At 48.9% G+C, this 26,435-nt stretch overlaps 1 protein-coding gene across 1 annotated transcript; it reads right to left on the bottom strand.

The window, feature by feature from the left end:
• On the bottom strand, positions 13,232–26,435 carry UTP11 (UTP11, small subunit processome component homolog (S. cerevisiae)). Its single transcript, NM_001244742.1, has 8 exons — positions 26,356–26,435; positions 20,698–20,759; positions 19,387–19,489; positions 18,893–19,006; positions 17,644–17,737; positions 17,413–17,543; positions 14,562–14,672; positions 13,232–13,862 (listed from the first exon to the last, which is right to left on the bottom strand). The coding sequence occupies exons 1-8, from the start codon at positions 26,416–26,418 to the stop codon at positions 13,779–13,781; spliced, it is 762 nt and encodes a 253-aa protein (NP_001231671.1). The 5' UTR covers positions 26,419–26,435; the 3' UTR covers positions 13,232–13,778.

Below are 26,435 nucleotides of genomic sequence, written 5' to 3'. Positions count from 1 at the left end.
CCCCCTCCTGCCACTGAGGGTCACTTGCCTTTTCTCATTATCACCAAATCCCCTGGGGACGCTCTTCAAGTCTCGAGGGAGGCAAAGAGCAAAATAGCAAAGCACAGGGACTTGTGGGACCAGACAGATCTGAGTACAAATCCCGGCTCCCCCTCTTATCAGCTGTGTGACTTTAGGTCAGCTCCTTAGCCTTTCTGTGCCTCAGTTTCCTGATACAGTGACAGTGGTGATCCCTACATCATACGGGTATTTCTTTTCTTTTCTTTTCTTTTTTCTTTTTTTTCCTTTTTTTGGCTCTCCCATCCAGGGATCAGATCTTAGCCGCAGTTACAACCTACACTGCAGCAGCAGCAACACCAGATCTTTAATCCACTGGGCCAGGCCGGGGATTGAACCTGTGACCTGGCACTGCAGAGATGCCACCAATTCTGTTGCACCACACGGGAACTCCCATAGAGCTACTTTGAGGATTAAGGGGCATGATGTGTACATACACTGCTTAGCAAAAGCAGGTGATAGATGAATGAAAGCTGCTTTATTGTGAGGCCTGGGCAGGGCGTCGTACAAAAACAAGTGAATAGAGAAGAAAACCAAAACGTGATGCACTTTTACCTCAGACCCCATTGTCCAAGGGACTCTGACATAATGCTCATCCAAGCACTGACTTGGTGCTTTATTTTCATTATCTCGTGATCACTATTCCTGTTTTGCAGAAGAGGATACTGCTGCCCGGAGAGTTTGAGTGACTATCCAAGACAGCATCCAAGACAGCAAGACTAGTTAATGAGAAAGCCTGGAATAAAGCCCATCTCCTTTTTTTTTTTTTGTCTTTTTAGGGCTGCACCCATGGCATATGGAAGTTCCCAGGCTAGGGGTCAAATCAGAGCTCCAGCTGGAGGCCATTGCCACAGCCACAACAACGCAGGATCCGAGCCTCATCTGCGACCTGTGCCATAGCTCATAGCAACGCCAGATTCTTAACCTACTGAGCGAGGCCAGGGATCAAACCCGAGTCCTCATGGATACTAGTCAGGTTCGTGGCTGCTGAGCCACGATGGGAACTCCAGAACAAAGCCCATCTTATCTGACGCCCAGGTCCGTGTTATTTTTATCCTCCCTGCTGGGGGAACAGCAGAGTCCAGGATTTGGGGTACATGTCCAAAGCAGAGAGGGTTCCAGAGCTCAGCACTGGGCCAGGGAGAGAAATGGGGACCAAGGGTGTTGGAGCTAATTGGCTAGGATCTGTTCGCTTCTCCACCACCCCCCAAATCAGGTAAATTCCACGAGGCTCAGGGAGGTTGGATGACTCGCCTGAATCACTGAGAGGATCAGGAAGTGTCCATTCAGAGCACTGGGTCCTAAGAAGCTACATGTAGTGGCTCAGAAGATGGGCCCTGGCATCTGCCCAGGCTTCCATTCTGGCTGCACCACCTACTCCTGGCAGGACCTCGGCTAAGCCATGCTCTCCAGACCTCAGTTTCCTCGTCTGTCAAAAGAAGCCAGACCAGTACTGCCTGGTGGGATTGCTGTGAGGATTAGATGAGACATGATAGACATAAACCCTTAGAAGAGAGACTGGCATAGTGGAAGTGCACATTAAATGTTAGCTATAAAATCAATTTTATATGTACAGTATACATTATTGTATTATTGCTGGGGCTGAAGCAGTGCAGAAAAATAATGCCTAGTGCTTTTTCTCCCCCCAGAATTATTTCTCTTCATTCTCAAAACCATTCTGGAAGGAAAAGTTCAGCCTCTCCACTCCCAGTCCACAGATGAAGTAACGGAGGCTCAAGGATCTTGAGGGGCTTGCCCAAAAGGACCCAGACAGTTAGTGGCAGGTGCAGTCTCCAGGCTATTCCCCACTTCTGACTCTTTGTGGCAACCCTGTGCTCCCAGTAATGGGCTCTGAGCCCATTCTAAGTACTAAGGCTCTGGGGAGACAACACCCAGAGGGTTAGGCAAGGCCTCAGCCATGGTGGTACCATTAAGCTGGGTCTTTGAAGAATGAGCAGAGGGTGAGTTCCCATTGTGGCGCAGCAGAAATGAATCAGACTAGGAACCATGGGGTTGCGGGTTTGATCCCTGGCCTCGCTCAGTGGGTTAAGGATCCGGCACGGCCGTGAGCTCTGGTGTAGGTTGAAGACACGGCTCGGATCCTGCATTGCTGTGGCTGTGGCTCAGGACAGCAGCTGTAGCTCCGATTGAACCCCTTGCCTGGGAACCTCCATATGCTGCAGGAGCAGCCCTTAAAAGAGAAAAAAAAAAGAGTAGAGGGGTTGCCTCTGGGGCTCATAGCTCAGCACCTGATCCCGCAGAGGTAAAACCATCCAGCGTCAATGCCTCAGACCCCACAAATCCCCCTTCCCTGAACCTCATGCCTCTTCCTGCCCTGCTCAGGACCCCTCCACCTATCCCCTTTGACCCCAACATGGAAGATTCAACTTGAGTTCAAGGCCCCTAGACCCTGCGAAGCCACCTACCATGACCCTAATCTGACTATAGATTCCTTCAGGTCCCAACTCCTGGTTCTACTGCATCCCTGCCCAGAGGTTGACTACCAAACCATGCCACAGGGCATCCCAGCCCCAAAGGTGGGGCCCAGGTACCTGGCTCTAGGTCTCACTCACCCCTTAGTAGGACCCAAGTTAGGTCATTTCTCATCTCTGGACCTCAGTGTATGAAATGGGCATGTCCTCAGTTATCCATCAATCCATCCTACTTCCATCCACTCACCCATTCACCAGCCCACCCGAGCACTCATGTAACCATCCATCCATTCATCTACCCACCCATCCACTCATCCATTCATTCATGCAACCCTCAATCACCTCTTCAACCACACACCTATCCATTTACCCAACCACCCACCACGCATCCAATCATCCAATGTAACAGGCCCTATGTTGAGAAGGATGAACACAGAAATGAATAAAACCAATCCCCCTGCCCTTAAAAAACCCCTGGATTAGCCTCTTTCCTCCCCTACCTCTCAGTCATGGAGTGCAGACGTGTGAAAGCCCAAGAGGCACCATGAAGTCTATACATCTACGAATCTTGTGTGTCAGAACACTGGGAACCTCCATGCCCCACTCATTTCCCAAGGGCCCTGCAGAAGATGGGTAGCCTTGCATGGTCCTAGGATCCCCCTTAGCTCTATAAATTCTCATTCCAGGACTGCCAGGTGCTGACCTAAACTAGAGGAATTTCAAAGGAATTCAGGGAGAGGAAGGAACTTATGAACACAACTCCTGCCAAGACTGAAGATTACCATAGGAAATCAGTTTTTCTACTGAAAATGGCAGCAGCGGCATTTTACCACCAGGGAGATATGGGGAAATGTCCTGGAACCAGGCCTGCCCCAGTGTGACCTTGAGCAAGTCCCTTCCATTCTCTGGACATCTCTGGATCACCCTCTGGACCCGTACAGTATGAGGGGTGGTCTATGGGTCCTGCCAGCTCTAGGATGGCCTCTCTCCATCCTCGCTTCCCTTCCAGCCTGGGTGGGCCTGCCCCTCTGACAATGGGGCCTCTCTGACCAGCCCACACACGAGGAGGAGTACAAGATGACGTGGGTGATGTCCACGGCCCCGAGGCCTCTGGCTATTCAACACCCCCCCTCCCCTGACACAAACAACCCTCAGTCACCTCCTCCTTCCACCCCCCAGAATCTGGGCACAGCTGGGGCTGGCTATGCCCTGGTCACCCCATGAATCACCCCTCTATGGTCCCCGGGGGAGTGGTCCAGGGAGCATCCTACGCCCCACGCGGGGTGAGGGCCAGAATCGCGGCCCTCAAGCAGGCAGTGTCCACAGGAACAATGGGGGCCTGTGGCTGGCAGCCGGAATGCAGCCATTGTCCTGCCCTGGCCCCCAACCCCAAGGCCTCAGGTCCCCAGGCTGGCAGGCTGGCGTGGGTCGGTGCGTCAGGCGCTCGTGTGCCGGGGCCAGGACCCACACGGCCTGCCACTTCCCCTCTTTTGGCAGGCGGGTGGGTGGGCCGACGGGCCCACCTCCATGCTCCAGCTCACAAAGGATCCCATGCACAGGGTGAGAAGCAAGGCAGGACCCAAGGAAGCCAAGCCAGCCTCAGACCCACCCATCCCTGGGGAACCTGGAGCAGCCTTGGAGAGGGGGCCTCACGGCTCCAAGACCCAAGCTATACATCACAGTGGGGAGGGGGACCACATTAGAATAATGCAGGATTAGAGTGGGGTTGCTATAGCGACGTATTAGGGCAATACATCTAGGGAGTCCAGCCCCTTGGTGATGTATGACTCTGCTCAGCTGAGGGGAGCAGGGGGAGGGGACCCGTCCCGCCCCTCCGAGGGGAGAGCAGATACCAAACACTCTCTTCACCAGGGGAAAACATCTCCCTTGGACTCCAAAATTAGGGCTTCTCAGAATTCTGTCAAGACTGAAAGAGATACCCTGCCAACCCAACTTCCAACACCCCCACTGGGGTCCCTGCTCAACTCAGCTTTGACTTGGAATCCCAGCTCCAGCCTCAGCCCCAGCCTCCACTGCAGCCTCTCCCATCTCTGTCCCTCCTGGTTCAGTGCTGGAAGCAATCCCATACTATTTTCCCAGGAGCCAGTATATATGGGGTGGGGACGAAGAAGGGAACAGAGGAGAGGGAGGCAGGAGCACCCAGAAACAGCCCTCAACAAACACCTCAAAGCTGCTAATGAGAGAGAAGCCTGGAGAATAAGGCCGAGGGCACAGTTGCTGTCCCCTTCTCACCCACAGGCCTCCCCATGCCAGCCTCTGAGCACCCCACCCCCACCTGATCCCAGATCTGGGAATTTAACTGCCTTCTACACACTCCTAGGGCCACCAAGAGGATGCTGGGGTGGACTAGCCCTAGAGAAAAACGTGGGTGGGGCTCCCAACAAAGGAGGACTCGGAGTTTCCGCTGTGACTCAGTGGGTTAAGAACCTGACATAGTGTCCATGAGGATGCGGGTTCAATCCTTGGCCTCACTCAGTTGCTACAAACTTCGGCGTAGGTCTCAGATGCAGCTCAAATCCAGCATTGCTGTCTATAGCTGTGGTGTAGGCCGGCAGCTGCAGCTCCGATTTGACCCCTCGCCTGGGAACCTCCATATGCCACGGGCATGGCCCTAAAAATTCTTATTTTTAATTAAAAAATGTTTAAAAAGAGAGAATCCGATCACAGCAGCTCAGGTCACTCCAGAGGTTCAGGTTCTCTCCCTGGCCCAGGAACTTCCATATGCCATGGGTGCAGCCATTTAAAAAAAAAAGGAAGAATCGTTAAAAAATCCTCACCCAATACTTGTAATATTTTGTGACAAAGTCAAACCATGGGATCCCTTTCAAACTGCTATAACAAATCATTTGTGCCAGCTTGCCCCATCTCACAAGTCCTGACCCTCAACGCCCTGGGGACTCGGGGGACAGATTCTCTTGAGATAACCTGCTTGGCTATATCCACCTTGGTGAGGAAGAAGACACGGGATGGATAACTCCCTTCGAGAATAACAGGTGCAGAGTTCCCGTCGTGGCACAGTGGAAACGAATCCAACTAGGAACCATGAGGTTGCAGGTTCAATCCCTGGCCTCGGTCAGCAGGTTAAGGATCCAGCATTGCTGTGAGCTCCGGTGTGGGTTGCAGACACGGCTCGGACCCTGTGTTGCTATGGTTGCGGCATAGGCCAGTGGCTACAGTTCCAATTAGACCCCTGGCCTGGGAAACTCCATATGCCGCGGGGTGCGGTCCTAAAACGACTTAAAAAAAAAAAAAAAAAAAGAATAACAGGTGCAAGTATATCACTATCTTCCTATGTCTCTGAATCTTGACTTTCCTTCTGTGTACACGTATCTGTGTGTATTAGTCTCGTGTGTGTGTGTGTGTGTGTGTGCGTGCACGTGCAGGCACAACCTGCCTCCCCACCAAATGTTAATTTTTATAGTTAATTCAATTGATTACAGTAATTACACTCCTCCCCCAAAAGTCTTCCTCTTTCCTTTTGAATGTGACACTCTGGCCCTGGCAGAGTTGGCAGAGGTGGGGGACTCCAGCCAGAGCGGGAGGATGCTGACTTAGATGTCCCCCCCTCCCACCAGAGGAGGTGATAGTTCGTTGGACAAGGCAAGGTAGGATGCGAACATGCTCACTGTCCCCTCGAACACACGGCATACACACAGACACACACACACACTTTAGCCCTAACCTGGTGGTGTCCCCCCAGTGGAAAAAACTCCACCCTTGATTGGAAAAAACCCAGCAAAGGGGTTCCTTCTCTCACTGTCCAACCTCTGGGAGCCTCCTTGCTCACACTCACACAGACATACATGCTCACACAGAATATACACTCACACGGAATATACACTCACACAGAGCAGAGAGAAGAGAAAGGGAAAAGAAAGGCTAGGAGTTCCTGCTGTGGTGCAATGGAAATAAATCCGACTAGTATCCATGAGGATGTAGGTTCTATCCCCGGCCTCACTCAGTGGGTTGGCGATCCAGCGGCTTTGCCATGAGCTGTGATGCAGGTCGCAGACGAGGCTTGGATCCCGCGTTGCTATGGCTGTGGCCGGCAGCTGTAGCTCCAATCCAACCCCTAGCCTGGGAACCTCCATATGGTGTGGGTGCAGCCCTAAAAAAAAGAAAAGGAAAAAGAAAGGAAAGGCCAAAGGAAGGTAGGTGAATACAGTGTGTGTGCCCAGAGGGCAGTTCCTGGGGTAGGGGCGGCAGGGTGCCCGGGCTGCACTGAGTGGGAGGGGAGCTTGGTGGCTTCCTCTCTTCCCCAGCCAACGACCAAAGGTCAGCCCAGGCGGCTCAGCCACGTGCGGTCCAGCCACCCCCATTGGGTCATGTGAGACCAGGACCAAAGCTTCATCAACATGCCATTGTCCTCCAGAGCCCAGTGCGGTGCTGGAAGGAGCAAGACCCTTCCAGCCACCACACCCGTCAGTGCCCCTCCAGAACCTGCCGTCCCCTCCTGAGGGGAACCTCTCAGCCCCTACTTTGAGGATAAGCTCCCTGACGTATTCCTCTTTGGGACCTTCAGTCCCTCCTTCTGAGAAATGGGAAGGAATCCGCTTTCCACTTGCACTGAGAGTGCTTAGGGTGGGAGGACAGGCCCTCTCTCCCAAGTGCCCTCCAAGGGGGCCTATACCACCCCCCTGCCGCCCCCCTCCCCACCCACTCCCCAAATACTCTGGAGGGGAAAGAGAGTGAAGCGGAGAGGGCCCAAGAGTTCCCCTGAAGGTCATCGTGCACGTCAGCACGGAGACGGGCCCCAGGGCCCCCTGCGCCCTGGCTCCCGGCCTGGACCACAACACAGGCTCCATTGACTCCTGGGCACCCTCTTTCCCAAGATACACGCAAAGCTGTGGGTTCGTGGTTCCGGCCCATGGGCCCCTGAGTCCCACAAAGCACCATGGGGCCTGGCGCTGTAGGACCCACCCAGGAAAGAGGCCAGTGGGGCTGGCTGGATGGCGTAGGTGGAGGCAGCTCCCAAGGGCTGGTGGAACGGAGGAGGAAGGAGAGGATGGGCACTGCACCTACGCAGAATCTCCTGGATCCAGGCTAATGGTGCTCAAGGCCAACCTCTAGGCCCTGCCCTACCCAGCCTGAAGTGGAGTCAAAGATCTTGGGTCCCCAGTTAGGCTAGATTCACTACCAGTGCCACCTCTACCCACCCCTAATCCCTGCTGACTCCTTGCAAAAATAGAGAACTCCACCTCTGCCAAGGAGACTAAACCAGGGGCAAAGCCACCCCAGGGCCACCCTCTGTCTCCCACAAGGGAAGTCAGGTGGGGAAGGATGGTTGTGTCTGGGGGAGGGGGGCTGGAGGAAAGCTGGGCTCCAGTAATGGGAGGGCTGCCCCAGCAGGATGACAGAGAGATGATTAAACCCACAGAGAAGATTGATAAGAGAGCTAAACAGCTGCAGCTCTGCAAGGTGGGCTGGGGACAAATCTCATCTTGTCCTGGCGGCACTCAGAGCACAGGGGGGGCGGGGGGGGGCTGGGCCAGCCTGGCTGAGCTCACAACCTACACCAGCAGAGAAGTGGAGGAGGGCTGCTCCCACTTTCTTCCCCCACCCCCAGGCCTCTGACTTGGCTTCCAGGGCCCAGCCCCCATGCCTGCCACCCAGAGCCCCCACCCGGCCCGACCTCCCCCTGCACCTGGGCAGCACCCCCCTTCTCACCGGTGCCCCCTTCACCCACAGCATCTCTGCCACAGCTCTCACTCTCGTTATTATTAGATGTGATTTACAGCGGAAACGCTGAGTCAGACAAACCAAGATTCCCCAGGCAGAAGCAGCAGGGGAGTTGAGTCCAGGGGAGGTGGCCCTCTCTGGGCAGTGTTCACGAAAGAGAGTGAAGAGGTGGGGGTCCGGGGTGAGCCCGAGGTTCATCTCTGCTGTTTCTCTTATCCCCTCCAGGCCCAGCATGCTCATCTGGGTCTCTTGGATGTTCAGACCCCTTTTCTGATCCCCGCCCAGCTTTTCAGCCTCTGATCTTCCTGGACAAGTTTGAAGAGAAGAGCCCAGGGATCCAGAAGTCTTGACATGGAGCTGATTCTGCAGGGTCGTTTCCTCAAACCAGGTTTAGAAGGGCAGCCCCTGACTCCCAGAGATGGAAAGAGGCAGGAAAAGTGCATTGCTGGGGTCCCAGCCCCCCACTCTGCAGCAGAAAACACGGCCGCTCTGCACTCACGTGGGCGTCCAAAGGCATCAGGACACGTGGGGCACACGTTCCTGCTCCCACCTTGCACCGACCAGCTCGGCAGGCAGATCTGTCTCTGCTTCCTAGGTCTCTGACTCCCTGGCAGGGAGGAACTGGGCATTGTTGCCAAAAATAAACGTTCGCTCTCCCGCTCCCTGGCTCCCGGCTCCCGCTCATTAGGATGCGTGGCGTTTGGCTGCAGTCCCACACCTTGCAGCTCATTATAAATATGCAGTCGCTGCTGGCGCTACCCCAATCATCTCTGCAATCAGAGCTTTTAATTAGGTTAATTAAATTGTATCAAATCTCGCAGGGACGCAGTTCACTGATGCTGATGAGGCAGCCAAAACAGACCCCAGCTCCTCCGCTAATGAAGGCCGCTGCCTGCCTGTGCGGTGAGGGAGCCCGAGCGCATAATAAACGGGCCTCCTCTGGGAGGAGCTGCTGCCCAGGCCCTGAGCTCCCGGGACCTGGCAGGGAGTCTGCCTCTAGCCGACCAGGATCCAGCTGCAGCAGAGACTCCCACCCCCTGGGAACCCTCCCCTTCACTCCAGAACGAACTAGGGCTATTTCCGGAGCCCAGGCAGGTGGGCAGTGTCAGGGCTCTGAGCGCTTGTCACTTCGTGCTGCAAACTTAGGTGTGCCCCCCAAGATCTACTGACCCCATCTGGGGTTCCCTCTTTCCTTCTCCCCCAGAATGGCCGAGCAAGGCCAGGACCCCACTCCCTACACACACACACACACACACGCAGACCCTTGCCACTATTCCCCTGGAGTGTCTTTTATTAGCCAGGGAGGCCGGGCTGAGACCAGAAAGCTCATCCAGCCACTGCTGGCCTAGTCTCCATCTGCCATGGAGGCCATCTGCCCCTGTCGAGGGTGGGGTGTTTTATGTTACCAGCCAGTAGCAGGAGGGGGTGGCGCCCCCCCACCCTAGACTCCGTGTGCCAGATGGACCTACATCTTCCCACCTACCATTCCACCTCAAGAGCCCTCTCTGGGGGAGGGACACTTGCCCCCCAACCTCCTGGGATCAAATTAGCTGGAGATTCGAGATGATGGCTTCCTTCCCTGGCCCCTGCCTGTCCAGAGCCTGCTGTCCCAGTCCCCTGGCAATCCATGGCTGGCCACAGGAGACCTCAAGCTCCAGAGCTAGAAGGCCCTGCAAAGGTCCTCCCCTGTCTTTATGCAGAAAGGCAAGTGCTGCCACCTCCAAAGGGACTGTCCCCAATGCTCTACGCAGCCTGGCTCCAACCCTCCTCCTCTTAACTTCTCTGTCACTGGCCTCAGTGTGGCTGAGCAGCTGAGGAGAGAAGATGGGGAAATTTTCAGTGCTCTCAGGACATGCTGTTTCTGCTGCAGAAGCTGGTTTTTTTGGTTTGGAAAGGTTTTTTTTTTTTTTTTTTTCCACCCAGTACTGTGAAAACATGAAACCTGAAACCAACCCCCCCACATTTGTCACCTCAGAGAGAAGCATTTGGGGGAACCAGGAGAGAGCTGTAAATGAGTCAGGCTGATTCAGGGCAGGGGGGCTGCCCAGCTGCCTCTGGGGCACCACAATTTCATTAACACTTATGATCTGGGCTTGGCTGTCAGGTGACAGACGACAGGAGGAAAGGCAAGGGCTCCCTTCCCACCCTCAACCCCAACCAAGCACAGCAGTCCCCAGATCAACTCCTCTAGCCTGAGAAACAGTGAGGCCCTTAGCTCTGTTTCGGACCAGCCTCTACCACCACCCTGGAAAAACTGCTGCCCCAGCACCAGCCTGTCTGCTCCCTTCATATGAGAGAGGAAAAGGCCATGGTCATTACCACGGCCATCAAGTGAAGCAGACAAGCCTAGGCAGGGAAAACTAGGTCCCACCTCTCCAGTTAGAAGAGATAGAGATGAGACAGCAGGTCCCACGAGCAATGACGATGGGTCCGCAAATAAGGGACAGGGAGACTCCTTACAGGGAGGCTGAAGAAGTGGGAGATTTTTTTCCCTCTGACTGGAGAAGTTAGGAAAGAAGACAAGCAGGAGCATGAACTAGGCAGCCTCCTGAACCTCCTAACTCCACGCTGGACTTGAGAAGGGACGCTCTGCCCCTGGAGCTGCACTGCTGCTCTCTACTCCCTTCCTGCATTTTCTGCTGAGACAGACCCAGGGAGCTGGGTGGGAGCCTTGCCAGAAGGGAGGCCCCATGACCTGGATGGCACAAGAGAGCGCACCCTCTGACCCCAAGGAGGCAGCTGCACAAGCCCCAAGAAACCTGCCGGCTCAGCCCCAAGACGGGATTTCAGGTTCGCCCCTGACTCCTCCACTCACCTGGGGCTTTGGGCCAGGACTCCCACCCCAGCTCCCGGCCCGCCCTTCCTCAACACCTCGTGCAGGAAGCTCTGTGAACGGACACGCTGGGAAAGTTTGAGGAAGGGAGGCCAGCACCGCACACCCACTCGCCTCACTGTCTCAAGTCCCAACAGGCCCCAGCCTCACCGGCCTCCGCAGGTAGGCAGAGCGCGTCTGCATCTGCTGGCAGCCTTCCCTGCCAGAGGCCGTGCAGCTCTGACTGTTCGCTGCCCACAGCCAGCAGCAGGGAGACAGCAAGCCATAAGCAGACACTCAGAACTGCACGTGGGGAGACCCCTTCCATGTCCAGGTGGAAGCACCCTCAGGACAACCTGGGACTCCAAGACAAGCTTCCTCCATGGTCCTCATTAGCAATGTGAGGGGAGAGCCCTTTCCCACCCAGCCCTTGTTTGGGGGCCATGCTCATCTCAAGCTGGGGGAGCTGGGGTGGAGAAAACCTTTTTTCACAAGAGCTCTCCCACGTGCATTAAATCCAATAAACAAATGCATACTAAACACCTATGGAGTGCAGGGTGCTTTCGAGCGAAGCAAAATGTGCTAGGTGTACACCAGCGCCCTGAATACTCACCCCAGCGAAGGGGCAGCAGCTCCACCTACTGGGCCCTTTCCCACCCTGTCGTTTGGTAAAAGGACCAAAATGCTCTCCACCTCCTTTTCTCCACCTCCACGGGCTGCCACATTGCCGCTGGCACAGCTAGAGCAGGATGCTCTCTAGAGCTCAAAGCACCCCCGCATCTGGAGGGGTGGATCCCGAGCTAGGAGCCAGGAGACTGAAGTACCAGGGAGCACCAAAACATCAAAGCCCTTGGCCTACTTTCAGACCCATGAGGCTGGCACCTTCTAGGTCAATTGCAAGGGGCAGCCAATCTCTTCCTTTAGAATCCTTGGGCCTCAGACACAACCCTCAGTTTAAGAGCAATTCAGGACCCCTAGCTTTCGCCCCTCACAGAGAGCTCTGGTGACTTCTACCCTGGATCTTACCGGACTCAGAGGATGGACCTGCCTGCTCCACCTGGCCTGTGCACACGCCTCTTAAAGCATCACTGTGTCCCTCCCTGCGTGTCATGGGAGGACTTGTGGGTGTGTAAGCTGCATACATGAAACCCTGGTGTTGTGTTCGTGAACCAGAGGGTATGCAGATGTGCAAGCACCTGTGTTTACAAGGCCCGTGCGTCTATTAATGTGAGAGCCTACAAAGTGTGTGCACCTTTGCGTGGGTGCAAGCTTCCCGAGAAGGCATCTAGGCATTCCTCCCACCTCCCCCCACCTTCCTCCTCAGCAGGGGCAAGGGAGTCCGAGGAGGAGGAGCAGCAGCAGCAGGAGCAGGCTGTTTTGTTCCAGGAAAAAACTGATGCTTCCCCTGTTTGCTCCTGTCCGACACCTTTATGATGAGTCCCTTCCCTGGCTCGGGTCTTAAGTCTCCAGACATCTACGTCATAAGACTATGAATGCTGACTTAGCTCAGCACCTCCCTCGCAGCAAATTCACATACAGACCGACTAGAAGTGCTTCCTTCCTGAAGACAAGCGCTGCTGGCTTCTAGTCCTCCGGCTCTTCTTCCTACTTTCCGGGACCCCCAGATCTAAGTCCCCCTAGGTACACCCTGAGGAATCAGGCTTTCATTTTAGGTTTGCACAAGAACCCATCAATCACAGGAATTAAGTTCTAACAAATTTTTTTTTTTCAACCTTTAAAATCTAGGCAGAACTGTTCTCCCTCCAGGGGTGAGGTATGAGTGAGCCTTCCAGAATCCTGCTCCTCCCACATCTGCTCTAGGCGTGCTCAGGCCTGTCCTGACTGGCCTCAGCCTACCACCCCTATATGGGCAGGGAAGGGAAGGGTGAGACTCTGGCAAGGGTGTGTGTCTGCCGCAAACACCCTGGGGTCTGTATTTCCAGGGTGAAGGCCTGTACCAAGCCATTTATAGCCTTGGAATCATGAGCTGGCCAGGAGGGCAGGAACAGAGAGCCAGGTCTGTTCTGATCTGAGTTTCATCAGTCAAGAAGAGGCTCCCTCTGCGTTTCTAATTCCAAGGGTTTCTACATGCAGTTGTAAGCTGTAAAAGGAAAAAAAAATTCCTTCTTGGCTAACTTATGCAGCCACGTGACTACCCAATAAATTAAGAATGAATGAAGGTGAAATCCGTCTATCCACTGGATAAAACAGGATGCAAATATTAAAAATATTTATTTTAATGTTTACTATGAGCATATATTACTTTTTAAAAATTTAATGATGTAACAAAATGGAAAAGAGCTAAGGACTTAATAGTAAGTGAAAAAAGCAGGCCATAAAAGTGTTTAACTACAACTACAAAACACAAAAACCAGTGCAGACCTTTACAACACAAGGAAATAAACCAGAACCCCCTTTGTGGTTATTCACCTCCATTTCCCTACCTCCTGGCGCTGTAAGGATGCAACAATTATTTGTTGCTCTTGAATAGGTATTGGGATTAGGGATGAACTCATTTATTTCCCGAATCTGCCATAATGAGATTATATAACTTTCATAATGAAAAAGAAAGTACATCAAAATAAGACTGATTTCAACAACCCACAAACAGTTTAGACAAGGGAAAGGGCTTGAACATGGCTCATACCAAATGTCAGACCTACAATAAATTAGCTACAAGCAGGAAAACCAAGTAATTTAAGCCAATGGACTTTGAAGTTACTGGAAAAGAAACAAACTCTTTTCCATGTGGAATGACAAGGCTTATCCATAACCCTTCAACGTTTGCGACGACTTTCAAATTTATAAATGGCTGGGGAGTTCACTGTTTCTTTCTTCACCTTCACCTTCCGAGTTTTATCCTACGAAAGAGTAGAAAGGTCACCAGTAAGTAGGAGGAGAGTGCTGTGGAAAGCGGAAAGGTTAATCAGCTCCCTATGAGAAAGCCCTCAGTCCAGCCGGTCTCAAGGCTCAGGAGCCAAAGCCCTTTGCCCCTAGGGCACCCCTGACGCAACGAGTCAAGCTCTCCCCTGGGCATCTATAATGGTGCAGAAATGCCTGGGAAAACTAAGAAGAAAGGTACTCAAGTCATTTTCTGTAGGGCTTATTCTTTCACAGAACCCCAGACCTAAATAATCGGCAAAGCTGAGAATCTGACATTTAGAGGAATGATGATAATACGAAAGGGGCATCTTATATTCCTTCGCTCTGCTATTTAACTACACGATGTTGTCTATTTTTAAACACCAGTGGGTTGCACGCACTGTTTTGTTAACCTGTTTAAATGTTACAGATAGCTGCTCATAAGCTATAAAGTTCATATGCCACCCGATCCTACCCTTTGGTGTTCCAAAGCACTGACTAATAAGCCCCTTATTACCTTCTTAATCAAGGAACATTTCAACACTGTCAGAGTAACAGACACTGGCTCGAACCACTGCCCCTGAGGAGCAGACATTTTCACCGGGGTTGATTTACACACAGCTGAAATCCAGTCTCAGTTAAGACCTTTACAAGGGAAAAATAAAATAAAATGAAGGCCTAAGGATCTCTCTGCTCACCAGAAGATCTTTGCGAGTCTGAATTTTCTGTGCAATAACGAATAATTTCTTCTCGCGCTCAATCCGCTGCATCAGGCAGTTATACTGCTTTTGTCTCTCTTTGGCTATCCGCTGCAGAAGAAACACACAAGTTTTCAGTAAAACAATTAACAGGATAAAAACGAGTAAGAAACAGCTTCTTAATCCACTTAGGCCCAAGTACATAAATGGTTTCATCAATTCCTTCCTTACTGGGGAATCAATGTAAGATACTTTAAGGCTGTCCATTTTAGGAATATCACATTCCGGAGCTCCATGGAACCTTGGAGATTCGCCCAGGGACACAGGGTTCACCTGGAGCAGGGTCAGGTTTGTGCCTCGAGTCTCACAGATCCCAGGAATCTTTCCACTACCACTGAGCTGCCTCAGCCTTGTGTGAGCATCCCAGTTATCTACGGTGAGGCGGGAACAAACCAGTACTGGAAGCCCCCCCCACACACACACACAAAGTGAGCAGAGAACAGAAGGGCCCCAGGGCAGCGTGCTGGGGTCAGAACCTCAGAACTCAGAGAGCTGAAGGACTTCTTCGGTGGAAGCTGACCTGAGAATTCTCACTGCTGATGACCCGTCAAAGACCAAAAGTCCTTAAATGTGGGGGAATCAGAGACCTCTAAGAAACTGATGAAATCTTTGGGTTCTTTCTTGAAATAAATATACATACATGTTTGTACAAATTCGTACAAACATAAATACCTCGTGACAGAAAATTTTGACATGGGAAGAGACTTCCTAAAGCCAATTCACGGACTGCCCACCCCCTCCAAGTTGGACTGAAAATTCCCTTGCAATCCACCCACCATCAGTCTCTCTCTTTTTTGCGAGGAGGCCTGCACCCAAGGCATATGGAAGTTCCCAGGCCAGGGATCAAATCCAAGCCACAGCTGCAACCTACACCACAGCTTGGTAACACTGGATCCTTACCCAACTGCACTGGGCCAAGGATCAAACCTGTGCTGCCACAGAGACAACACCCAATCTTAACCCGATGTGCCGTAGCAGAAACTCCCACCAGCGATCTCTTAATAAAAATAATTTTGCTTTAAGTATGACAGTTAAAAGAAACAATACCGGAGGTCCCATCGTGGCACATCTGAATCTGAAACTAATCTAACTAGGAACCACGAGGTTGCGGGTTCGATCCTTGGCCTCACTCAGTGGGTTAAGGATCTGGCGTTGCCATGAGCTGTAATGTAGGTCACAGACTCGGCTCGGATCTGGCGTTGCTGTTCCTCTGGCGTAGGCCGGCAGCTACAGCTCCAATTGGACCCCTAGCCTGGGAACCTCCATATGCCGCAGGTGAGGCTCTAAAAAGACAAAAAAAAAAAAAAACAAAAACAAAACAAAAAACCACTAGACAAAAAAATGGTAAAATCCAAAAGTTCCCAACTTCTCAAAAGTTATGTTGGTTGTTTTTTTTCCAGGGTTTTTTTTGGGGGGCCATGCTCACAGCATGTGGAAGTTCCAGGGCCAGGGACTGAACCCAAGACACAGCAGTGACCCAAGCCACAGCAGTGCCAACACCAGATCCTTAATTGTTAGGCCACTAGGGAACTCCATTTCTGTGGTTTTTAAATTGAAACATAGTTGATTTACAATGTTGTGTTAGTTTCTGTGCAGTAAAGTGATTCAGAATGTATATAAATATAAATATTTATATATTTAAATATATATATATATACTGAATATATATCCCTTATATATGTAAATATACATATAGTCAGTAATACACATATATTCTTTTTCAGACTCTTTTCCCCTATAGCTATGACAAAATACAGTGTAGTGCTATATAACTGGTCTTCGTTGATCAAAATGAATGTTGGTAAACTCCTTACTTTCGAAACACAGGAGTTTGGAACGCCAGTCTCTTTAGGGACTACTTAATACTTGAGAAGTGTCAGTGACATGGCTAACTGAAAATACAACTAAATGACAAACAGGGTTATCACTAGAAACTAGTCAGCCAGCTCCTCAGCTGGAGGTACAGACATAGAGGGGAACGTCACTGGGCCTCAGACTTAAACAATTCACCGATTCTAGCATAGTCTCACAGCAGTGGTTTCAGACAGCTTTTGTTTTCACTTTATTGCACAGACTGTCAAATTTATGGGATTACCCAATATAGTCAAACTAATTAGGGGTATTTATATTACTAAAGCAAGTTTAGCTGCCTCTGAGCTAGAGAAGCTGCTGTGAAATTAAACATTGGAAGCAAAGCTGATGCGGTGTAAATGATTCAAATCAAAACAGAACAGCTGTCTGCCTGAAACACACTGACAGCATTTTTTTACATGAATCAGTCAGAAGTGAGAGTTCAACTCCAGAAGACTTGGAGAAAAAGCTTGCCTTCTGCACCAAAACAGTTACAGTGATGGAAAGCACCATAAGTACAAGTCAAATCAAGATTTGGGGGACAAATGCAGAATATGCAAGACTTTTTGATATGCATATTCACTAAAGTATACCAAATCCCTTTGTCTTCAGTGTCCCTCCTTTCCCTGCATTTTAACACTGTTTGTATGGGTTACCAGCACTGAAAGCACAAAGCCCAGGGTCAGAGGTGGGATTCAAATGCAAACCTAAAGACCAGAACCTAAGCTCCTGACGCTATGTTATACGTCCTCCAAGCTTAGAAACTGGAAAAACTAAGGAACCCTCCTCCACCTCCATTCTCAGCACCAAATCTTCTTTCTCCTTCTCTGTGAAAATGTAGTAAGTTTCCCACAAATATTATTAAATGCAGTGGGGGGATGGGAGGACACAGATTCCTCTAAACTCAGACCTGGAAAAAAGAAAAAATGGAGAAAATTACCTTAAGTCGATTCTTATGGTTAACTCCTTTCACTTTCTGCTTCTGCAAAGTCTCTATTGTGGGTCTGTTGAAGACTCTGTCGACTAGTTCTGGGGCTGTTCGCAGGTGAGTTGCAATATCAAACTGTTCAACTAAAAGTCAAGACAATCCTTAAGGCGCTGTCTTTAACACCAAACAACACAGACTGATGTGCTTGCTAGACTGTCCCAGAAACCTTCAAACATCTCATACCTTCCTTTTTGGTGTCAAAAAAGAACACATGCTTATTCTGTTGCTTCCCCTGGAAATCCAGCAGATGGAGCTCTGATTTTAGTCTTTCGATTTTCTAGAATACAGAATATGGTCTTATTTTATATATGGGGTTCTCTAGGGTATCAGAAATGAATTTGCAAAAGTTTAAACCATTTCACATCATTATCACCAGCCAGCAAAGAATTTGCTTCATTCTTTTAAAAGAAAGGACCACTAAAATTTATCAAGCACCAAGTCAGGTACTGGGCTAGGCACTGCACAGAACTCATTTAACCCCTACAACAATCCTATGAGACAGAAACGAGGAAACAGGAGTTCCGTCGTGGCTCTGTGGTTAACGAATCCGACTAGGAACCATGAGGTTGCGGGTTCAGTCCCTGGCCTCATTCAGCGGGTTAAGGATCTGGAGTTGCCGTGAGCTGTGGTGTAGATTGCAGATGTGGCTCAGATCTGACGTTGCTGTGGCTCTGGCATAGGCCGGTGGAAACAGCTCCGATTAGACCCCTAGCCTGGCAACCTCCATATGGTGTGGGTGCACCCCTCAAAAGACAAAAGACAAATAAATAAATAAATAAATAAATAAATAACACCTATTAAAAAAAAGAAGAAGAAGAAATGAGTAAACAGCCTAAGGGAGCTTAATCTGTCCATAACTATGGGGCCAACAAATGAGAGCCAGAATTTCAACCTACATCTGTCTCATTCTCAAACTTGACCTCTTTCCACTCTGCCATGCTGACCATATATACATATACATACATATATATACATATATATACATACATATATATATATATATATATATACACACACACACACACACACTTTTTTTTTTTGTCTTTTTAGGGCTGCACCCACAGCATATGGAGGTTCCCAGGCTAGGGGTCAAATTGTAGCTACAGCTACCAGCCTACACCACAGCCATAGCAACTCCAGACCCGAGCCGCATCTGCAGCCTACACCACAGATCATGGCCACACCAGATCCTTAACCCACTGAGCGAGGCCAGGGATCAAACCTCCGTCCTTGTGGATGCTAGTGAGATTCGACTCCACTGAGCCACGACGGGAACGCCATGCCGACCATCTTTTTAAGTCATTATCATAACTAAGCATACTTTAAGATTAGAAATGCCAGAAGAAAGCAACTGACAACTTAAAGACAATGGATTTCTATTTCTCTTCTCAACCAACAAAAATACATCAAAATAAAGAGTTTCAGGTGTTACCTTGGCTTCTGCAACCCTTTTCATTTCTATGTATTTGACATCCTGAGTTCTCATTAGTTTCAGTTGTTCTGGAGTTACTTCTTCCTTAGTCTCCTTAATAACATGAACTCCATCCTAAAATCCAAATTTAAAAGGTATGTTTCCTATTAGATTAAAATCATTAATACATTAATACTTTGTTGGCACAGCTCTTGGTGGAACAAAGACAAGCAAATGCTACATGCAATAGCAATCCAAAGCACCAGGCCCTCAAGGCACACACTCAGTTCAACACCTCCAAACATCCACTCAGTAACAGCTCCAGGTATAAGACATCTCAGAGAGGGAAGAAACCCATCCTGCTCAGGGGCAGTTTTGCCTTGGAGGTGGACCAGGAGCCCCTGACCAACTGGAGAAGGAAAAGCCAAGGATCCTATCTCTCCATCTCCTCCCTCATCCTTATTTTCCTTAATAAGTTGGAGCTCAAAACACCAAGTGATCCCTTAGGCACTCACCTGGAGTTTAACCCGAGTCATTTTATAGTAGAATTCATCTGGATTTTTTTCAAGAGCCTTTTTCCGGAGGGCTCTGAGGTATTCTTGCTTATGCCGGTAGTCACTAAAAAGCAGGTTAAACAAGGTTCACAAAAAACAAAAAACAAAAAAACCAACCCACAACAACAAACTTCACAAGCATCTAATATATATACAAAATGTAACTCAAAAAAGCCAAAGCAACGACTAAACTGGATGCACACTCCACCGTCAGCGATATTGAGCCCACCTCTCTGCGAGTCCTCTCCCGCCCCAGTTCCACCCGAAATTAACAATCCCTATTTCACACAGGTTTTGGTGCCATTTACATCATTACAGGGAAGAGACTAAACAAAGCACAAATCAGAACTCCTCAGACAGGGTTCTGATGCAAGCTTGGGCACCAAGTAATCAAATAAGACTCAGAAACTATACGGTGTAGTACAGCCCAGTGACTAGAATCATGGACTCTGGAGCCAGATGACCTGGGTTCAAACCTTGACTGCACCACTCTGGCTGAGGAATCTTGGGTGAGTTAGTTAACCACTCTGCATCCCAATTTAATCTGTCAAATGGGTGTGATAATAGCATGCCCAAAGGCTGTTGGGAGGAATGAATAAGTATAAAAATGGTAACTCTCTTAGAAGACTGCCTGGCCCAGTAACAGCACTCAGTTATTATTTGCCTGCAAACCTCTGGGACTCGGAACAAGCCACCTAATCCATCACCATCTGCACCAGGAGCTTAAGAAGGCCCTAAACTGACATGCATGGCTAACAATTATAAAATATTTTGCAAATAAAGTGCTAAAGAAGAAGAAGAATGGGGATAATTGTTTTCAAAAATGTTTTCGGAGTTCATTATCACCCACGCTCAGTCTCATGAATCCATCTTTCACATCTCTTCATTCCACACCACACAGGGTGATGTAAGCGACTCTACAACTGGAATTTTTGATTCTATCTTGAACTTCAAGAAAAGGGAGAGAAAAAAAGATTCAGCTTTTGGCTCAAACACCAAGGCAGAGGCAAATCAAAGCCACTGTGAGAAAACGATCTGGAACAACATAATAAAAAAAATTCACAAAGCAACTACAGTTAAATAAATAACGCTTGGCCTAAACAAAGAGAGAAGTTTAGGGTCCCAGAAAAGTATGTGACAGGCTGCCAGAGCTTTGGCCATTTCATCAATGGCAGGAAATTATCCCCTGTTGGACACTTAAGCAATTCAGCTGTGGTGCAGAGAAGCTGTAAGCTTTTTTGGCAGCACCTCTACTCCAAAGACTGCACTCACTCTGCACGAAGTTTGTAATCTTTCTTTTTTTCCAGCAGGCCCAGATGTTTTCGAAAGCTGGGCTAGAAGACAAAAGGGGAAAAAAAGTGCTTAGTTTCCTCAGCAAACACATACCAGAATCAACATGATACCTGATGGGAACAAGAGTCTCTGAAGCGCTCAGTAAATCCATGTCCCGGGAGCCAGTGTGCTACCCTGTTCCCTCCCCTCCCCCACCTGGGCTCTGCAGGCGCCAGAGAGGTCACAAGTCCTGCCATCATAGGTTTCTTGGCCTATTAAGGACAGAGAAAGGCAACAATGACTCGGCACTAAGCAAGCAGTTGCCAGTTGTACTAAAATTACTACAGACTTAATCCAAGGGTTTATAAAATACTATGAAGGGAAAACATAGTAACAGGGAGGCAACTGTGCTAAGGGAGCTAAATTTAGAGTCTGAAGATTGGGTTCAAATCCAAACTCTGCCTCTTAACAATCTGTGACCTTGGGCAAGTCACTCAACTTCTCTGAGCTGCTGCCTCCTAACTACACAATGAGAATAACAGGACCTTCTTCTCATGGTTACCCTGAGGATTAAACGAGCTTCTCTCTCTGCAAGTAGGTAGTAGTGCCTGCATATGGCTTGGCACATAGCAGGTGCCCAGCATATGTATACTGCTATTACTGTACCTTTCGTACAAAGCATGAAAGAAAACTAAGTATGACAGAAAATACTTTCTCTAACACAGAACATGGATAGCACAGAAGACACAAGGATTAAATCTTGGTGTTATCTTTCTACAGGCTATCATTAGTTGAGCACTTAATCAGGCAAGGTCACTGGCAAATGCTTTTGCTTACATCATCATAACAGGCTACATGTATTAAGAATTACTCTTGGGGGAGTTCCCGTCGTGGCACAGTGGTTAACGAATCCGACTAGGAACCATGAGGTTTCGGGTTTGGTCCCTGCCCTTGCTCAGTGGGTTAATGATCCAGCGTTGCTGTGAGCTATGGTGTAGGTTGCAGACGCGGCTCGGATCCAGCGTTGCTGTGGCTCTGGCACAGTCTGGTGGCTGCAGCTCCAATTCGACCCCTAGCCTGGGAACCTCCATATGCCGCAGGAGCAGCCCAAGAAATAGCAAAAAGACCAAAAAAAAAAAAAAAAAAAAGAATTACTCTTGGGGAGTTCCCTTCATGGCACAGCAGAAACAAATCTGACTAAGAACCGTGAGGTTGCGGGTTCGATCCCTGGTCTTGCTCAGTGGGTTAAGGATCTGGTGTTGCTATGAGCTGTGGTGTAGGTCGCAGACACAGCTTGGATCTGGCATTGCTGTGGCTGTGGCGTAGGCTGGAGGCTATAGCTCCAATTAGACCCCTAGCCTGGGAACTTCCATATGCCATGGGTGAGGCCCTAAAAAAAAAAAGAATTACTCTAGGAGTTCCTGTTGTGGCTCAGCAGTAATGAATCCAACTAGTAACTACAAGAATACAGGTTCAACCCCTGGCCTTGCTCAGTGGGTTAAGGATCTGGCGTTGCCATGAACTTCGGTGTAGGTCACAGACACTGCTCAGACCGGGCATTGCCTTGGTACAGGCCGATGGCTGCAGCTCTGATTCAACTCCTAGCCTGGGGACTTCCATATACAGCAGGTGCGGCCCTTAAAAAAAAAAAAAAAAAAAAAAAAATTATTCTTTCAGGAGTTCCCTGGTGGCCTAACAGGTAAGGGATGTGGAGTTGTCGCTGCTGTGGTGCAGGCCTGGGAACTTTTGCATGCTGTGGGCGAGATGAAAAAAAAAAAAAAAAAACCATTACTCTGTTACAGATTTAATAAGCTATTATACATGGAGCAGATAAACAATGAGGTCTACTGTACAGCACACAGAACTATATTCAATGTCCTAGGATAAACCATAATAAAAAAGAATTTTTTTTAAGAAAAAGTGTATATAAGTGTGTAACTGAATCACTTTGCAGTATAGCAGAAGTTAACATGTTATAAATCAACTGTACTTCAATTAAAAAAAAAATTATTATTTTTTTTTAGGGCCGCCCCTGCAGCATATGGAAGCTTCCAGGCTAGGGGTCGAATCAGAGCTACAGCTGCCAGCCTACGCCACAGCCACAGTCACACCAGATCCGAGCTTCATCTGTTACCTACACTGCAGCACAGCAATGCCAGATCCTTAACCCACTGAGGAGGCCAGGGATTGAACCCACATCCTCATGGATACTAGTCGGGTTTGTTACCGCTAAGCCACAACAGAACTCCAAAAAAATTTTTGCAATTAAAAAAAAGATATAATTGCTCTGTTACAAAGCAATCTGCTATGTTCATTACACATAATCTTTTATCCCCAATCATGAAAAGTAGATAAAGTAGGTACTACTGTTACCACAATTTTCCAAAAAGGGAATGAGGTATATTTATGTTTTGGCCACACCCACAGTATATGGAAGTTCGGATAGAACACACCCCACAGCCGCATCCCATGACAACACCGAATCCTTAACTCACTGAGCCACAGAGGAACTCCAGGAATGAGGTTTAGAGAAAGACCTGCCCAAGAATGGAGGTAGAACCAGTACATGGCAAAGCTAGAACTAGATCTATCATTCTATCTGGGACAGTCTCTGCTCTTCCCTGCCCTGAGCATTCCATTCTGCACTGAATAATCTTGATCTTTGAGGAGATACACAAACTCCTCTACTGTTTAAACTTAGGGTTGGGGAGTTCCCATTGTGGCGCAGGGGTAATGAATCCAACTAGTATCCATGAGAATGCAGGTTCAATCCCTGGCCTCACTCAGTGGGTTAAGAATCTGGCATTACCACAAGCTGCAGTATAGGTGGAAGGTGTGCCTCAGATCTCACATTGCTGTGGCTGTGGTGTAGGCTGGCAGCTGCAGCTCTGAGCAGACCTCTAGCCTGGGAACTTCCATTTGCCACGGGTACAGCCATAAAAAAATAACTTGGGTGGGATTTTTAAGTCTCCTTCCTCATCCTCTATCTGTGAAGTAATGCAAGAAATAACTCCGTCTCTCTCTCCCACCCCCCATATATATTTTTTCTTTTTTTGGTCTTTTTGGGGCTGCACCTTCAGCATAGGGAAGTTCCCAGGCTAGGGGTTGAATCGGAGCTGCAGCTCCAGAGCAATGCCAGATCCAAGCCACGTCTGTGACCTGGTGTACCAAGCTCGAAGGAACAACAGATCCTTTAACCCACTGAGTGGGGCCAGGGATCAAACCCATATCCTCATGGATACTAGTCGGATTCATTACCACTGAGCCACAATAGGAACTCCACTTAATATTTAAAATAAAACCCAGACCCTCTCCTGATAATTTTTAGTTTTAATTATTAGACAAAGGGAAGTGACAGAGCAGATGAAGAAAACTCAAGGGTTAAAAGAGCAAGAACATGAGGCAGAAATCTTCTTTTCTTTTTTTTTTTTGCTTTTCTTTTTTTTTTTTTTTTTTTTTTTGCTTCGCAGCATATGAAGGTTCTGGGCTAGGGGTCCAATCAGAGCTATAGCTGCCACCTACACCACAGCTCATGGCAACACCAGATCCTTAACCCACTGAGCAAGGCCAGGGATCGAACCCGCAACCTCATGGTTCTTAGTCAGATCCATCTCTGCTGCACCACGATGGGAACGCCTGAGGAAAAATCTTGAAATTTGTCATGTCCACTCGAATGTACACCTACATTACAGAAGGCATTGAATCTGAAATAGTTCACATAATTACACATACTCCACCCAAACCAACTACCTTCCCCACTGCCTCAGTGAGGGATGTACAGGATAAAGTTCAAACTTTACCCAAATAGGAAGTGCTCTTATCAATGTGTTTACCAACTTTTCCAGCATGGCCTTCTCACCTCTCCCACAAAGACCCTCTATTCCTACTCAGACAGGGCCACATCACGCTCTCGGCCAGATTTAAAAGTCCTCCATCTTCGCTACGAATCCAAATCAACTATTTGCCACTGTGCCTTTGGACACACTATTCAACCTCTTCAAGCATCAGATTCCTCATTGGTAAAATGAGGATAACATCCACCTCGCAGGAATGCTGTAGGATTATAAGAGATAATCCTGGTACAGCATGTTGGGCTGCACCTAGCATACAGTCAGTGCTCAAAAAGTGACAGCTATTATCACTGCCTTCCAAGTTTCACTGTAATGCTTTCTCTAATCATCTCTCCTCTTTCTACTCATGTTCCTCATTGGGCGTTTTTTGTTTTTTTCTCTTTTCTTAAAAATTATTTTTCTTTCTTTCTTTTTTTTTTCTCATCAGGCATTGTTTATATAAAGCTGCTGCTTTATCCAACTTTTAGTAGCCTCTGGATTCAAAACACTTGGTCTGATTCCTGGCTTTGCCAATTGCCAGCTACAGCTGTATGTCTTTGGGCAAATTTCTTAACCTGAGTCTTAGCTTCCCCATTGCAAATATAAAAAAAAATAGTACCTACTTCCACACACACTTGAAAGCTAAATGTGATTAGAAAAGCAAAGCATTTTGCACTTTGGCTCCCACACACAGTAAGCACTTCTAGGTGTTTTTACTTTTAGATAGGTCCACACATAGGTGCAAAGAAGTTGGCAAATTACACTACTCCCAGCACACCGCTGAGCACACAGCAAGTGCACAACAAATGTCGGATAAATACGATAAAGCAGTAAGATGGAACTGTGGTTGGGAGGCCTTACTTCCATTCCACTCATCAGTGGTACAACTTTAGACATATCCTTCTCTCTCTCTTCCCCATCTTATAAAATGAAGTTGGACCAGATACCCTACAGACCTTTCTGAATTGGATATTGTGTGATTCCTGAGAGCACTAGAATAAATTGATTCTGCATATACTAAGCAAATTTCTACTCAACCCTCCCACACAGGCACATCCACCAAAGACGTCCTACAACTCTTTACTAGGCCTGAATTTGGTGTTTCTGATCGGGCAAATCAGTTTCACTCTTTGGACCTCAGTTTATTCATCTGTGTAACGGGGATGAAAAACACCAACACTACATGGTGAGACAGAAACAAAAAGCGTATGTGATAAATCTTCATTGACCCCAAGGCCCAGGCATGATGATGGTATCACATTAAGAACACCAATCTCAGAGTTCCCTGATGGCTCAGCAAATTAAAGATGGGGTGTTGTCACTGCTACGGCACAGGTTCCATACGTGGCCCGGGAACTTCCGGAAGCGGGGCGGAAGGCCGGAAAAAAAGGAAGAAGAAAAAAAAAAACCAATTCTGCACACGCAGTGGGCACAGCTGAGCATCTTTAGATGTGGGCACTTACTGTGTGAACTTTGACCTCAGCTTCCCCGGAAAAAAAAAAGCACTTTACAAACAGCATCTCATTTAACTACTTCATTGAAAACTCGCAAGATAGCTTTGATTATCCCCAAAGTATGAGGACAGCCGCGTTCTTCCTAGAGAGAACTACAACCTCCTCCTCCTCCTCTCTCCTCTCCGAACCGCGAGCCTCGAACCACGAGCCTCGGTCCCAGCTACGCCAGCGTCATTAGCATATATTTGCAGGTATTTACACGTAGCATCTCTGCATAGAAAAGGCCAAGACCCACAGGTAAAACGGAGTAGGTTTGCGACGAGGATAGCACACGGGCCCACAGGCCAGCGCTAGTGGGGACTATGCGGTCCTACCTGGCTTCGCTCTCGGTGTTCCCGCTGCCGGGATTTAGCCGCCTTCCGAAAAGCCGCCGCCATGTCGGCTCGCTTCTGGA

The sequence above is a fragment of the Sus scrofa genome, chromosome 6, assembly GCF_000003025.6.
Source record: "Sus scrofa isolate TJ Tabasco breed Duroc chromosome 6, Sscrofa11.1, whole genome shotgun sequence".
In the NCBI taxonomy this organism is placed as follows: Eukaryota; Metazoa; Chordata; class Mammalia; order Artiodactyla; family Suidae; genus Sus; species Sus scrofa.
The sequence above is the reverse complement of the archived record's forward strand: the minus strand, read 5'-3'. Positions and strand labels throughout refer to the sequence as shown.

Excerpts from the sequence above, each read along its gene's own strand:
- UTP11 (NM_001244742.1), bottom strand. The coding sequence starts at position 26,418 with ATGGCGGCGGCTTTTCGGAAGGCGGCTAAATCCCGGCAGCGGGAACAC. Across the intron at positions 17,544-17,643 it reads TTTTGACACCAAAAAGGAAG|TTGAACAGTTTGATATTGCA; the intron begins GTATGAGATGTT and ends CTTGACTTTTAG. Across the intron at positions 14,673-17,412 it reads ACCATAAGAATCGACTTAAG|CGGATAGCCAAAGAGAGACA; the intron begins GTAATTTTCTCC and ends TTTCTTCTGCAG.